Genomic DNA, 14,288 nt, shown 5'->3' with positions numbered 1-14,288 from the left:
TGCCTCATTAAGGTAGGAAGTGAAATGACACCCTCCGGGGATGGAAGGTTGCCCTCAAACCACAACGGGAGGCTGAAGTCATACATACTGAATACGCTTTTAAAAGAAAAGGTATCCGACCTTGTTCAGCCTGACACACAAATCGAAAAGTCAATGCACAAGGCACTTTTATTTTCATGAAAAAGACATTCAATTACGCATTAATATTGACGCTGGACTTGTTTTCATCCAACGTTTCCTAGGTTGCGAAGAAAGAAGTTCGTTTGTAAGAGAGTTTTTGGAAAGAAGAAAGAAACAATGAGCGAAGCTACTCACCGGAGAACCACGGACTGATCCACAGAACACATGGGACTGCATCTGAACACAATTCGTATTGGGAAACCATTATTTGATCAATGATTTATGTATTTATATTAATTAATTTTGTTATTTATTGCTAACATTATCACATTTTTGTATTTAGTTGTATTTACAATCTGAAAATGCACTTGCATAATCTTTTTTGCGAATAAATTATGAATATCTTTTCAAACTGTGGGGTTCTGCTGCATATTATACACTAATGAATATTTCATGCGTATATAATATCCTCCAAAATGATTGACTATGAAATGAAAACTAAGGAAAAACAACGAATGTACGGAGGTATATTTCAGCTCTGTGGAATGTGAAATTATTCTCTAGAATGAAATCAAATTATGAATATATTACCAGACATGTCACATATTCACAACCCTGGTTATGGTCCTTGTGGGACCCACCTTTTGCAACGACAACACGACGCGGTCATCTTATATTGTGTTTAATGATACTGGAAAACATATCGGAGGAACTGATCAATCCGCAGAATCGTCCAAGACCATTTATATCATTCGGTGTACACTTGCACACTGCTCTCCAATTCAAGTATTTCCAGACTTCGCTTCAGGTTCAAGTCTGGAAACAGAGGTGGCCATTAGAAAACACGAATTAATGATGCGGTGTTCGTTGAGTCTAAGATACGCTACCAGACATGTTGCTGAAATGTTGTTGCCAAGTGTGCAATTCCTGATAATTTATTCAGCTAAAAAAAGAGAGCCGAACAGTTTCTTCCAGAGGCCACCATGAATAAAAACGATATAAATAATTATCGACAAAAACGGTGTCAGCGACGTGAATGAATTTGTCTCACTTAAAGCCTACGTGTATTGCGACTGAAGACAACGGTGGTCATAAATAAACGGCATTAAATACGAAAGATAGGCTACTTTGCCACCCAAGAGGATGATTTTACTGTAGACAGCATTTCGGTATTCTTCAGCGATCACACGTTGCTAGCCAAATATGCATTAGCCTACATCATTATCGGGCTACAAAATAAGTACAGTAATGAACGTTTTCTGTAAAATAGCACCTCAATTAGCTCACCGGAAACTGCAACTGCAGGACTTTCCCAGGAGAATCAATAATAATTTCCTCATAACTTTTCCAGGGTCCGCTTTGCGTCCAATGGAGCCGCTGAGGTAAGAGCGCGCTCTCAAACCTGCGGCCTTCACCTGAGGCTGAGGGGACGAACATGTCGTATTTAAGTCCACCTGTACCTCGCTCTTCGATCATGATGATCGCTTTCCCCCACCACAGCTGAACGACAGCGTCCGTACTGCCGTTTATCAAACTCTGCACAGCATCAACTGAAAAACACGACTTACCGACGGAGTGGGATGAAATTAAGTTAGACAACTTTCAAAATATCATCAACGGTCAGGTTGAGAAAAACAAATGTGCAAGTAGCCACTAAAATACTGAAATGTATTAAGTATATTCCTTATATATTTGGGCTACATTTGTCAGCTGTAGGCGTTACATATTTTGATCATTCGTGAAATTGCCATTAACCTTCTGAGACCCATGCAGGGAAAAAAAAGTTTGAGGTTAAAATGGCAATTTGCCGTGCTTAATAATTTATCTGGGTCAGATCCACGGTTGTATTTGTGTGATGGTGAAACATGCCAAAGGCACTTAAGTTTGCTGTAATCTGTATGAAATAAGGATAGTGTTCGGTGGGTCATGGGGTGAGACGAAGTAAGCAGGGGAGTGACGGTTCTGGCCACGCCGACGTCTCTGCCAGAACTGCGACAGTAAGAAATTAGCTTTGAGAGACTGGAGGCGGCTTTACGAGAGAACGTATGGTCGAAAGAATAATTTTTTAAAAATCTATTGAAAAAATAAATAAAAATCATACATTCAGCAAACATTTCACTTAATTTCCAATTACATCTGTCATCGACATCATCAACTTGAAAAAACCGCATTCACAATGTGTGATTTTTTTTAAACACAAGTCCATGTCTAGTCATAAGGACAACACAGTTTCTGTTGCTTTCAACACAGTCTGTTAAAAAATTATAACTATTTGTAACACGTGAGTAACACAAGAAGTGTATAGAATATGCATTTTGAGAGTGATCAATGGCAACATTTAAAATAAATATTTAATCCGAGACAACTAGGTTAAATTCAATTACGTATACTCGTTTTTTAAATTTTTGAGTCCAATTCGTTTTTTTTTTTAGATGTGAGCACTCGAAGAAGAATTTGCAGGATCATAACGTCGATCGAACATTTCAGGTTTTTTAGTGATATAGAAAATATTAACGGTCTCTTCTCTCTCCTCAGAACTCTTTCTGCGCGTGGGAAATCGTGCGAAATGAGCTTGTCCGGATCCTTGAACACAGGTCTTGCTTTGGCCGAAAAGAAGCTCAATTTATCTGACATTGACAGTGCCTTCAGTATTAATGTGAATATTTATTGATTGATTGATTTATGCATTATTTTATTTATTAATACAAAAATGAGAAACAGATTTTATTCTGTATTCATATATTTATTTACAAAATGGAAATGGAAAAATGTATATGACCATTTCAGTGCTATATATTTAAGATTTACTCAACTTAATAAAAAATAAACCGTGTGAACAATTAAAAAGGAAGCATTTTGAATAGCTTGCTTTTTAATTGTTCTCATGGTGTACGGTTGCCTGCATAACGGAAATCTAAGCTCATGCTTGTATTGCTATTTTGAGAGTGGCAGCACATTCTCAAATGCACCGTAAAACGTAAAGGTTTTTGACTAAATTAATTGAATAGTCTCATTTTTAAAAGTTGCGAAAAGACTAGAGAGTTTAAGTGGCTTTCTGCCCCTTTCGCCTCATGTCAAACGTGCCCCTTATTTGCACAAACTATGGCCATTTATAATTCATCATTACTGCTGACTTCCATCAGAAAAACCAAATGCTCTAGTTCCCCCGCCAGAAGAGTGTTCAATTTAAGACAAAATCTTGTTTGTCCAAGAGTGCCCCCTTGTGGACCTCTTTGGATTTTCACCTTTGTGCCGCCATACATTTCTCATAACCAGTTAATTGATTTCAGTAATATGCCTTATTGCAAGTAATGAAAATGATATTGAACTGTCATCACGCCTTGTAAAATTATTTACAGTGCAGGACATCACATCAGCCACTTATAAAACCTGCTGATTTTACAGAACATAATACCTGCTTGGCATGATGGCACCTAACTTTGCAGCCCACCCCCACAAATAACTTTTGTTTCTCTTCACCCTCAATGTACTTCTCTTCACCCTCTGAATAGAAAAATCCAGAGGCTTCTATAAATTAAAATAATTATGTAATCAAAGATTGAAGGGAGTGCATTTTAAGTCACTATTCTGCTTGATCACAAAAGTTACAGCAGTTTCTTAGCTGTATTGAATATATTAAATGTCTTTGTCAATTATGTTAAATGTATTGAAGTTCACTAGTCCATGCAGCATTAGCCTCAAGGTTAAGCTTTTTGGTGTTGTGGTGACTATGGCAATGGATCACACAGATGATGGGTTTGTGGTGTTGTGAATTTGTCATCGGTCAGCCAGCAGGGGGAGCCGTTTACCGTAACACACGTTTCCGCCCTTTAACCTACCTGTGCATTTTTTTTAATACATGGAAACCGACTAATGCAAATGTACACAAATACGCTGGCAGGTAAAAAGTATGTGTGGTGTAGGTGCATGGTCAAACTGCCATAACGACTGACAGGGCAAATTCATCAGCTTGTCATCCTAAAGTTATGGGATGTTGTTACAGAAATGTAATTACTGTTCTTCAGTGAAGCCCTGCATTGAGTATCGGTGTTACACCCAAAAACACACTCCAGCTGTATTGGTTTTTGCTACATTGAGGCTGGTGCCACGTACTGTATAGAGGCAAGATGGGGAGAAATGTGTGTCAGCAATCTGATGTCTTTTATGTAACTGTACAGGTTGACTGGAAAACATCTGCTCAACTGACCATGTTCTTGACTTTCTCGGTCTCGTTCAAAAATTTACAAGTGAATTTTACAGTTCTTAGATCTTAGATCCATGATCCTAATCCATATTTGATTATTCTATTTCTGCAGGAACTTTCAAATCATGCATTGTCCCTTTCTCCTAGGTATTGCTTTATTTAATATTGCTATTGCTTGGTATAATAGAATAGAATATAAATATAAACTTAAAATTGTTACGGAAATGGGCATCACTCAAGCAAAAAATTACATTATCGGCAGTGTATATCGAGTTTAGAATAACATGCAGATGTTGCACGTCATTATACCAGTCATAATGTCTGTGTGACATTTAACAACTTAAGTAATCTGTTAACAACTTGGTTGTCATGCAGTTACCAGGGTTTATGGACATTACTCAAACTGGAGAAAATAAATAAATAAATAAAATGTTATGTTTAAGTAGGCCCATTGGTGAAGCAGAGGAAAGTCCTGGGACCCTGAGGCACGTGCAGTCCATCAGCTAAGCTGCACAGGCTACAGCTGCGGGCTAGTAAACATCATGCGCAGCTAAAAATAGGCAGACGTGCAAATTAACCAACGGAGCGGCAGGGACGCTCTGCTGAACGCACCAATAACCCCCATTCTCTCGCCGCACCGTCATACACTCACGCCGTCGTCAATCTGAGAGCGCCCGGTCCTGTGAGCAATATTTTTTGAGGTCTTCTTTTTTTTTTTTTCTTGCGTTTCCTCTACCTGCTTACCTGCACGAAATGGAGACGAAACGGAAGTGGAACTATGGAGAAAGTTCTGGAAAACAAATTTCTTGAATAAATGTTTCAGTTTTTAATGACAGTTGATCTCTATATTATGCGATTTTTAAAATTATTTTCTTTCTTTCTTTCTTTCTTTCTTTCTTTCTTTCTTTCTTTATTTATTTCTTTCTTTCTTTCTCATGTTGGAGGTGTTGTGCATCAATTTACTGCAAGTAATCGATCAAAAACGGCTTGTTTTGAAGGTTACTGCCTTATCGGCAAACGGGAAAGCAATCACTAGGGAAAACGGCAATAGATGACTAGATGAGTTTAAGGGCCTTCTGTTCTTGTCATATAAGTTGTTTTTAAACATTCAAAATAACTTAGTTTAATAATATCTTCTATCATTTAATGTTAATTAGACTACACGTGCAATATTAATCTTGAGAAACAATTTTATTTCAGATTATGCCATTCATGAAGTTGACAGTTGAAACAATTTACAGTGCCATAATTACACCTAGTAATGAGCTGTGAGCTGTAAACTGTAATGGGTGAAATTTTTATGTACCTGTCTAGATGAGCTCAGACCAGAATTCCAGTGAAGAAAGCATTGGTGTAGAAAGATGGTGATGTATGTATTGCTAAGGTAGTGCAGCGGGAAAACGTCTGTGCACCATTTCAGTTAATGGTTTACCATAAACCACTTTGTAACGGAGGTACACTTCCAGGCACCTGATGGCAAGGTCGTCCACTTGGGGGTCAAACTTATTGGCAAAAAGGTGATGCTGACTTAGCATCCAGCGGAGGTCCCCGGTCCCGTAGACGCACACGGCTCTTCGGTGAGTCCCGGTACACGATGGATAGGGCGCACCTTTCCTCATGTCCCCTTCAAGGTAGCTCCACTTCACCAGGCGTGCGATGGCCTCCATGTCTGACTGCTGGTACTTGCTGTTGGGTGGGTAGGATCCGGGCACGGAGGGCATTCGCTGCAGGGTAGCCCAGAGGTGTTCGTCGGGGCTGAACGTGTCTTTCTCCCACTCGATAAGGGAGCGCACCTCCTCGCTTTCAAACAGGTTCCTCACAAACTCTCGAGTGACCACGAAGTAAGCGTTCCCGGAGAACATGGGGGTGCTGATGGGGGGAGGGCCCTTTTTCGAAGACGTCTTGAACACACCGTGCGTCACGTTGTGGTGGTACAGCCAGCGACCCTTCTTGTGAGCGCTCGTCTCTTCCGACTCCATGCTGTTCCTGCCGTTGAGCAGCTGGAGGGCCCGCACGATCTCGCCGTTGGTCTTGATGGGGAAATCGGTGCCGCAGGTGTTGAGCAGGTACCTCCACCGGACGGGCGACTTCATGAGGTCCTCCATGCAGTTGAGGTCCGCCTGTACCCGGAACCAAGAGGCGTATACCACGCTCTCCAGCTTGCTGGCCACAAACACGTTCGGCAGGCAGGAGACGATGGCCCGGACGGCCAGCTTGAAGGCATCAGGGGACTTGCGGTCCACGTGCACGCAGTAGACGTTGTGGGGCACGTATATGGCCCGCAGGAGCCTCTCGAACATCTCGATTCTCTCGTGGACCACCATGGAATATGCGATGGGGAACTCGGTCTCCTCCCGGCTCGGGGTGGAGGTGAGGAATTTCCTCTCTCTCACGTAAGCCCCGCAGTCACGCGTGACGTTCAGGAAGAAAGCCTCGGACAGAACCCTGCTCTTCTTCCTCGAGGCCAGCAACCTGCTGAGGTTAGACTCGTCGATGCCTTCAATGTCCCCTCTGATGATTGCCGAGCAGGCGAGTAAACCACCTTCATCCTCCCCAAGCAAGTGAGATAGTCTGAGAGTCCGTTTCTCACCGTCACAGTCCTTTCCCAATGACAGCCAGAGAGAAAGAGTAATCAATGCAGCACTGAGGATTATTGTTCTTGTCAATAGATGCCCATTATTCAGTTTCTTGCACATGCCCATTATCAATAAAATATGAATTGTATCTGAATATGGACCTACACTGACCCAGTCTAGCATAAAATCAAATTAGCCTTTCAGCGAGGTGCATATAAAGACTGATTCTACCTGAAAATGGATCTACCCTGAGCCTGTCTTGCAAAGCAAATCCACACCCAGTGTTACGTGTTAATCATCAACGTCAAGTAGGTGTAGCTAAGATAAGAACTTCTTTTAAGGAAACTATTTCTACATTACAAATCTGTTTAGAATGCCTTGACTAGTGACTATACATCTAAATGTTGTAAAAAAAAAAGTACTGCACAAAAATAATCCTAGTTTGAAATGTGTAAAATGTAAAATATCAGCTTCTGATAAGGAAATTAAAATTTTTGAAATGAATCAGTCTTTAAAACATGATTCAGTCATGTTTTAAAAAAATATTTAAAATCCACTCATTTGACAGTGTTGTTTTAAATTCTTGATGCTTAGAAGTACTATACATACTACAGTATAGGACCATTATCAGCTGTACTTCAGACCGCACTATCAAACCCAAACCAGTATAATTCCTGCAGAATTTTAAGCATTACTGAAAATTTTAAGATGCCCGTTTTCACTATTAATATGAATTATATTTAGTTCTAAATTTATAACGAAGCAAATCTACACACTGCTGAAGTACCCACCAGGAACTAGGCAGTTTGGATCTGCGCAACACACAGCTACTTGAGTGCATATAATGTGGTCAGTTTACAATAGCTGCAATTGGAATACACCAGAAGTCACTTATCTTTTTGCCCATCTGAATTTACGTGCTAATTCACCATAAAAATGGCCCAGTATAAATGAGTGGAATTTGACGTCTGGGAAAATAAATTGTGCTTTTTTTTCCTGCTGTAACTCACACAAAGGGCGCAGCAAAGTGTATTTGTACTGTGTTCAATTGCATCATCACAAATGCAACCAGACGGTATGCTGGTACAGAATGACAGCAGAAGCAGCTACATATTGTGTAGGGGAAAATTCACAGAACAAAAGATCTCCCTCCTAAAAGCATGATAAACAATCACAAGTCAAAATCAGACTCCACCTTAGTGAGCAGGCTGGTTCCTTCAAAACTGTCTGTGTGACATTTAACAACTTAAGTAATCTGTTAAAAAATTGGTTGTTGTGCAGTTACCAGGGTTTATGGACATTAAATACAATGTTATGTTTAAGTAGGCCCATTGGTGAAGCAGAGGAAAGTGCTGGGACCCTGGGCACGTGCAGTCCATCAGCTAAGCTGCACAGGCTACAGCTGCGGGCTAGTAAACATCATGCGCAGCTAAAAATAGGCAGACATGCAAAGGAACCAACGGAGCGGCAGGGACGCTCTGCTGAACGCACCAATAACCCCCATTCTCTCGCCGCACCGTCATACACTCACAGTAAAGAGTTAGAGACGCCGTGGTCAATCTGAGAGCGCCCGGTCCTGTGAGCAATATTTTTTATGGTTGTGATTTGAAGTCTTCTTTTTTTTTTTTTTTTTGCGTTTCCTCTACCTGCTTACCTGCACGAAATGGAGACGAAACGGAAGGGGAACTATGAAGAAAGTTCTGGAAAACAAATTTCTTGAATAAATGTTTCAGTTTTTAATGACAGTTGATCTCTATATTATGCGATTTTTTAAATTCTTTTCTTTCTTCTTTATTTATTTCTTTCTTTATTTCTTTCTTTCTCATGTTGGAGGTGTTGTGCATCAATTTACTGCAAGTAATCAATCAAAAATGGCTTGTTTTGAAGGTTACTGGCTTATCGGCAAACGGGAAAGCAATCGCTAGGGAAAACGGCAATAGATGACTAGATTAGTTTAAGGGCCTTCTGTTCTTGTCATATAAGTTGTTTTTAAACATTCAAAATAACTTAGTTTAATAATATCTTCTATCATTTAATGTTAATTAAAAAAATAAATGTTCTTGTCAGGTTTTGGTTTTAGACTACACGTGCAATATTAATCATGAGAAACATTTTTATTTCAGATTATGCCATTCATGAAGTTAACAGTTGAAACAATTTACAGTGCCATAATTACACCTAGTAATGAGCTGTGAGCTGTAAACTGTAATGGGTGAAATTTTTATTTACCTGTCTAGATGAGCTCAGACCAGAATTCCAGTGAAGAAAGCATTGGTGTAGAAAGATGGTGATGTATGTATTGCTAAGGTAGTGCAGCGGGAAAACGTCTGTGCACCATTTCAGTTAATGGTTTACCATAAACCACTTTGTAACGGAGGTACACTTCCAGGCACCTGATGGCAAGGTCGTCCACTTGGGGGTCAAACTTATTGGCAAAAAGGTGATGCTGACTTAGCATCCAGCGGAGGTCCCCGGTCCCGTAGACGCACACGGCTCTTCGGTGAGTCCCGGTACACGATGGATAGGGCGCACCTTTCCTCATGTCCCCTTCAAGGTAGCTCCACTTCACCAGGCGTGCGATGGCCTCCATGTCTGACTGCTGGTACTTGCTGTTGGGTGGGTAGGATCCGGGCACGGAGGGCATTCGCTGCAGGGTAGCCCAGAGGTGTTCGTCGGGGCTGAACGTGTCTTTCTCCCACTCGATAAGGGAGCGCACCTCCTCGCTTTCAAACAGGTTCCTCACAAACTCTCGAGTGACCACGAAGTAAGCGTTCCCGGAGAACATGGGGGTGCTGATGGGGGGAGGGCCCTTTTTCGAAGACGTCTTGAACACACCGTGCGTCACGTTGTGGTGGTACAGCCAGCGACCCTTCTTGTGAGCGCTCGTCTCTTCCGACTCCATGCTGTTCCTGCCGTTGAGCAGCTGGAGGGCCCGCACGATCTCGCCGTTGGTCTTGATGGGGAAATCGGTGCCGCAGGTGTTGAGCAGGTACCTCCACCGGACGGGCGACTTCATGAGGTCCTCCATGCAGTTGAGGTCCGCCTGTACCCGGAACCAGGAGGCGTATACCACGCTCTCCAGCTTGCTGGCCACAAACACATTCGGCAGGCAGGAGACGATGGCCCGGACGGCCAGCTTGAAGGCATCAGGGGACTTGAGGTCCACGTGCACGCAGTAGACGTTGTGGGGCACGTATATGGCCCGCAGGAGCCTCTCGAACATCTCGATTTTCTCGTGGACCACCATGGAATATGCGATGGGGAACTCGGTCTCCTCCCGGCTCGGGGTGGAGGTGAGGAATTTCCTCTCTCTCACGTAAGCCCCGCAGTCACGAGTGGCATTCAGGAAGAAAGCCTCGGACAGAAGCCTGCTCTTCTTCCTCGAGGCCAGCAACCTGCTGAGGTTAGACTCCTCGATGCCTTCAATGTCCCCTCTGATGATTGCCGAGCAGGCGAGTAAACCACCTTCATCCTCCCCAAGCAAGTGAGGTAGTCTGAGAGTCCGTTTCTCACCGTCACAGTCCTTTCCCGATGACAGCCAGAGAGAAAGAGTAATCAATGCAGCACTGAGGATTATTGTTCTTGTCAATAGATGCCCATTTTTCAGTTTCTTGCACATGCCCATTATCAATAAAATATGAATTGTATCCGAATATGGACCTACACTGACCCAGTCTAGCATAAAATCAAATTAGCCTTTCAGCGAGGTGCATATAAAGACTGATTCTACCTGAAAATGGATCTACCCTGAGCCTGTCTTGCAAAGCAAATCCACACCCAGTGTTACGTGTTAATCATCAACGTCAAGTAGGTGTAGCTAAGATAAGAACTTTTTTTAAGGAAGCTATTTCTACATTACAAATCTGTTTAGAATGCCTTGACTAGTGACTATACATCTAAATGTTGTAAAAAAAAAAAAAAGTACTGCACAAAAATAATCCTAGTTTGAAAAAATGTAAAATATCAGCTTCCGATAAGGAAATTAAAATTTTTGAAATGAATCAGTCTTTAAAACATGAATCAGTCATGTTTTAAAAAAATATTTAAAATCCACTCATTTGACAGTTTTGTTTTAAATTCTTGATGCTTAGAAGTACTATACATACTACAGTATAGGACCATTATCAGCTGTACTTCAGACCGCACTATCAAACCCGAACCAGTATAATTCCTGCAGAATTTTAAGCATTACTGACAATTTTAAGATGCCCGTTTTCACTATTAATATTAACTATATTTAGTTCTAAATTTATAACGAAGCAAATCTACACACTGTTGAAGTACCCACCAGGAACTAGGCAGTTTGGATCTGCGCAACACACAGCTACTTGAGTACATATAATATGGTCAGTTTACAATAGCTGCAATTGGAATACACCGGGAAGTCACTAATCTTTTTGGCATGTTGCCCATCTGAACTTACGTGCTAATTCACTATAAAAATAGCCCAGTATAAATGGGTGGAACTTGACGTCTGAGAAAATAAATTGTGTTTTTTTTTCCTGCTGTAACTCACACAAAGGGCGCAGCAAAGTGTATTTGTACTGTGTTCAATTGCATCATCACAAATGCAACCAGACGGTATGCTGGTACAGAACGACAGCAGAAGCAGCTACATATTGATATTGCACAACTTCTGTTTAGCACACAACCACCATTTCTTCTAAGTAATGAGCAGAATCAAACCAGCATTTCAGCTAGTTGACTGTGCAAACGCAAATGGAGGAGATCGAGACACCAGGTACACTCCAATGAAACAGATGAGCTCATGAAGAATGGCTACATGGCAAATGAAACAAGCCTGCGAAAGATGCAGCCATCTCATAGCTCAAATCTTTCAGTTTACACCTGTGGTGGGTTTCAAACCACAGAATGTGAATGTGAGAGGAGTGATTGGGCTGCTGAGAAAGTTCAGGGAAAACCAATTCAAATGCAATGCTTTGTAAGTTACAGCAAGAGGCCATTTGACACAGTGTGTGAATCCTCAGCAAGCGCACCTGCCGTGAGCACATTCTGTTGGAAACAGAGCCGCATACAGGAGAGTACGTTTTTTCTTTTTTTTAAGCGCCGTACTTTGGAAAGCACTTTTCTGTCATAGGTGTTGAGGGTTATTGCATATTTACATTTTCCTGCTTTATCCAGCTCATATGGACACTTAAAATGGTTATCTGGAAATATATATCACACCAGACATTCTCCCATTTGTCACCTCCCTTGTCAACTCCTCCCTGTCTTCCGGCTGTTTTCCGGCATCCTTCAAGAGGGCCCACATCACTCCATTGCTAAAAAAGCCTACCCTGGATCCCTCTATCATCCTGAACTACCGCCCGGTATCTCTTCTTCCTTTTCTTTCTAAAACCATAGAACGAGCTACTTCTACTCAACTTTCTTCTTTCTTTTCTAACAACAACCTGCTAGACCCCCATCAATCTGGCTTCAGATCGGGCCACTCGACAGAGACCACGCTCCTCTCCGTCAGTGAGTCGCTCCATGCCGCACGAGCAGCCTCCCTCTCCTCTGTCCTCATTCTTCTAGATCTCTCTGCTGCCTTCGACACTGTGGATCACTCCATCCTCCTGTTCGCCCTGTCAGCAACAGGCATCTGTGGCACAGCCCTGGACTGGATTGAGTCCTACCTCTTTGGTCGCTCCTTCCAGGTTGCCTGGGCTGGTACGGTATCGACACCTCGGCCCCTTGCCACAGGAGTTCCCCAGGGCTCAGTCCTAGGCCCGCTTCTTTTTTCTCTTTACACTCGTTCCCTTGGCCCTGTGATCACTGCACATGGGCTATCCTACCACTGCTATGCGGATGATACCCAACTCTTCATCTCGTTCCCACCATCTGATACACAGGTTTCTGCCCGTATCTCTGCTTGCCTGAGTGACATCCAGAGCTGGATGGACAACCACTATCTAAAGCTCAACCCAGGCAAGACTGAAATGATATTCATCCCTGCTAATACCTCTCCCCACCTGGATCTCTCCATTTCCCTTGGGGATACCACACTCACGGCTCGGGGTGGTGATGGACAGCAGACTGTCCCTTTCCGAGAACATTGCGGCGGCGACCCGGTCATGCAGGTTCTTCCTATACAACATACGGAGAATCCGCCCCTTTCTCACCCCCTACTCGACCCAGCTCCTGGTCCAAGCGATGGTTCCATCCCGCCTGGACTACTGCAATTCCCTCTGGGCTGGCCTCCCAGCGTCCGCCATCAGACCCCTCCAACTTATCCAGAATGCAGCAGCTCGTCTGGTCTTCAACCTTCCCAAATACTCACACGTCACCCCCCTGCTTACTTCTCTCCACTGGCTGCCTGGCATGGCTCGCATCAAATTCAAAACATTGGTGCTAGCCTTCCAAGCAGTTAAGGGGTCTTCCCCAGCTTACCTACAAAAAATCATCAGACCCTACACCCCTGCCAGACCTCTTCGTTCAGCCTCCACAGGCCGCTTGGCACCTCCCCCTCTCTGAACCTCCACCTCACGCTCACGACTACGGTCTGTTCTGGCTGCACGGTGGTGGAACGAACTCCCCGTTGAGGTCAGAACTGTAGAATCTCTCCCCACCTTCAAGCGCAAACTGAAGACGCACCTCTTCAAGCAGCACCTCTCCCCATCCCTCCCTACCTCCCTGTGAACCTTAATTGTTGTCTTTGTGATTTACGTAGTGTTTCGGTATTTTTAGTTGGCTAGGTAAGCAGTATTTGGATAGTTAAGTTTGGACACTTTTGCTTTGTTGTTTGTTTATTTGTTTGTCCTTATCTTTGTTGTACAGGTAGCAATTGAAATTGTACTTCCCTCTAGGGTCTTTCAGCGCACTTAGCCCTGGTTATGGGTATGCACTTTGTTGTACGTCGCTCTGGATAAGAGCGTCTGCCAAATGCCAATAATGCAATGTAATATATAATCAAGGGCACATTGTAAATCTTTGTTATAAGGAAAGCAAGCATGTCTGCACAAAGCTGAACACCCAGCTTTACAGTACGTTCTGAGTGGTTCGACGAGGATCAAAAGTGTCCACTCCCACCCCTGGGAGCCTCCATTTGTCACACACACACACACACACACACACACACACACACACACACACACACACACACACACACACACGTCAAATAGATAATTGTTTTGTAATCAAATACTTTTCTGTGCTTCACTGATCTTGCCTGGTGCAATTGCAATTTAGCCAACCAAGAGGACCAGAAGAGGGTCTGAGTATTCAACAGGTTACAATACAACCAGGCAAGCTCAACAAAGCATAGAAAAGTATTTGAATCCAAAATGAAATGAGTATTTGACCCAAGTCTACTGGGTCATGACACAGATGTGGAGTGCCTCACTGCAGTCAGTATCACACATTTATTTTCATTTTACACAACCGTTTCA

At 42.8% G+C, this 14,288-nt stretch overlaps 2 protein-coding genes across 2 annotated transcripts; both read right to left on the bottom strand.

Moving 5' to 3' along the window:
- Nucleotides 1-5,703: 5,703 nt before the first annotated feature.
- Nucleotides 5,704-7,026, bottom strand: LOC133111086 (beta-1,3-galactosyl-O-glycosyl-glycoprotein beta-1,6-N-acetylglucosaminyltransferase 3-like). The gene has a single exon (XM_061221244.1). The coding sequence runs from the start codon at nucleotides 7,024-7,026 to the stop codon at nucleotides 5,704-5,706; it is 1,323 nt and encodes a 440-aa protein (XP_061077228.1).
- A 2,176-nt stretch (nucleotides 7,027-9,202) lies between these two features.
- Nucleotides 9,203-10,525, bottom strand: LOC133111085 (beta-1,3-galactosyl-O-glycosyl-glycoprotein beta-1,6-N-acetylglucosaminyltransferase 3-like). The gene has a single exon (XM_061221243.1). The coding sequence runs from the start codon at nucleotides 10,523-10,525 to the stop codon at nucleotides 9,203-9,205; it is 1,323 nt and encodes a 440-aa protein (XP_061077227.1).
- Between the last annotated feature and the right edge of the window lie 3,763 nt (nucleotides 10,526-14,288).

The sequence above is a fragment of the Conger conger genome, chromosome 15 (genome assembly GCF_963514075.1).
Source record: "Conger conger chromosome 15, fConCon1.1, whole genome shotgun sequence".
Taxonomy (NCBI): Eukaryota; Metazoa; Chordata; class Actinopteri; order Anguilliformes; family Congridae; genus Conger; species Conger conger.
The sequence above is the reverse complement of the archived record's forward strand: the minus strand, read 5'-3'. Positions and strand labels throughout refer to the sequence as shown.

Coding starts and splice junctions, on each gene's coding strand:
- LOC133111086 (XM_061221244.1), bottom strand. CDS start 7,026: ATGGGCATGTGCAAGAAACTGAATAATGGGCATCTATTGACAAGAACA.
- LOC133111085 (XM_061221243.1), bottom strand. CDS start 10,525: ATGGGCATGTGCAAGAAACTGAAAAATGGGCATCTATTGACAAGAACA.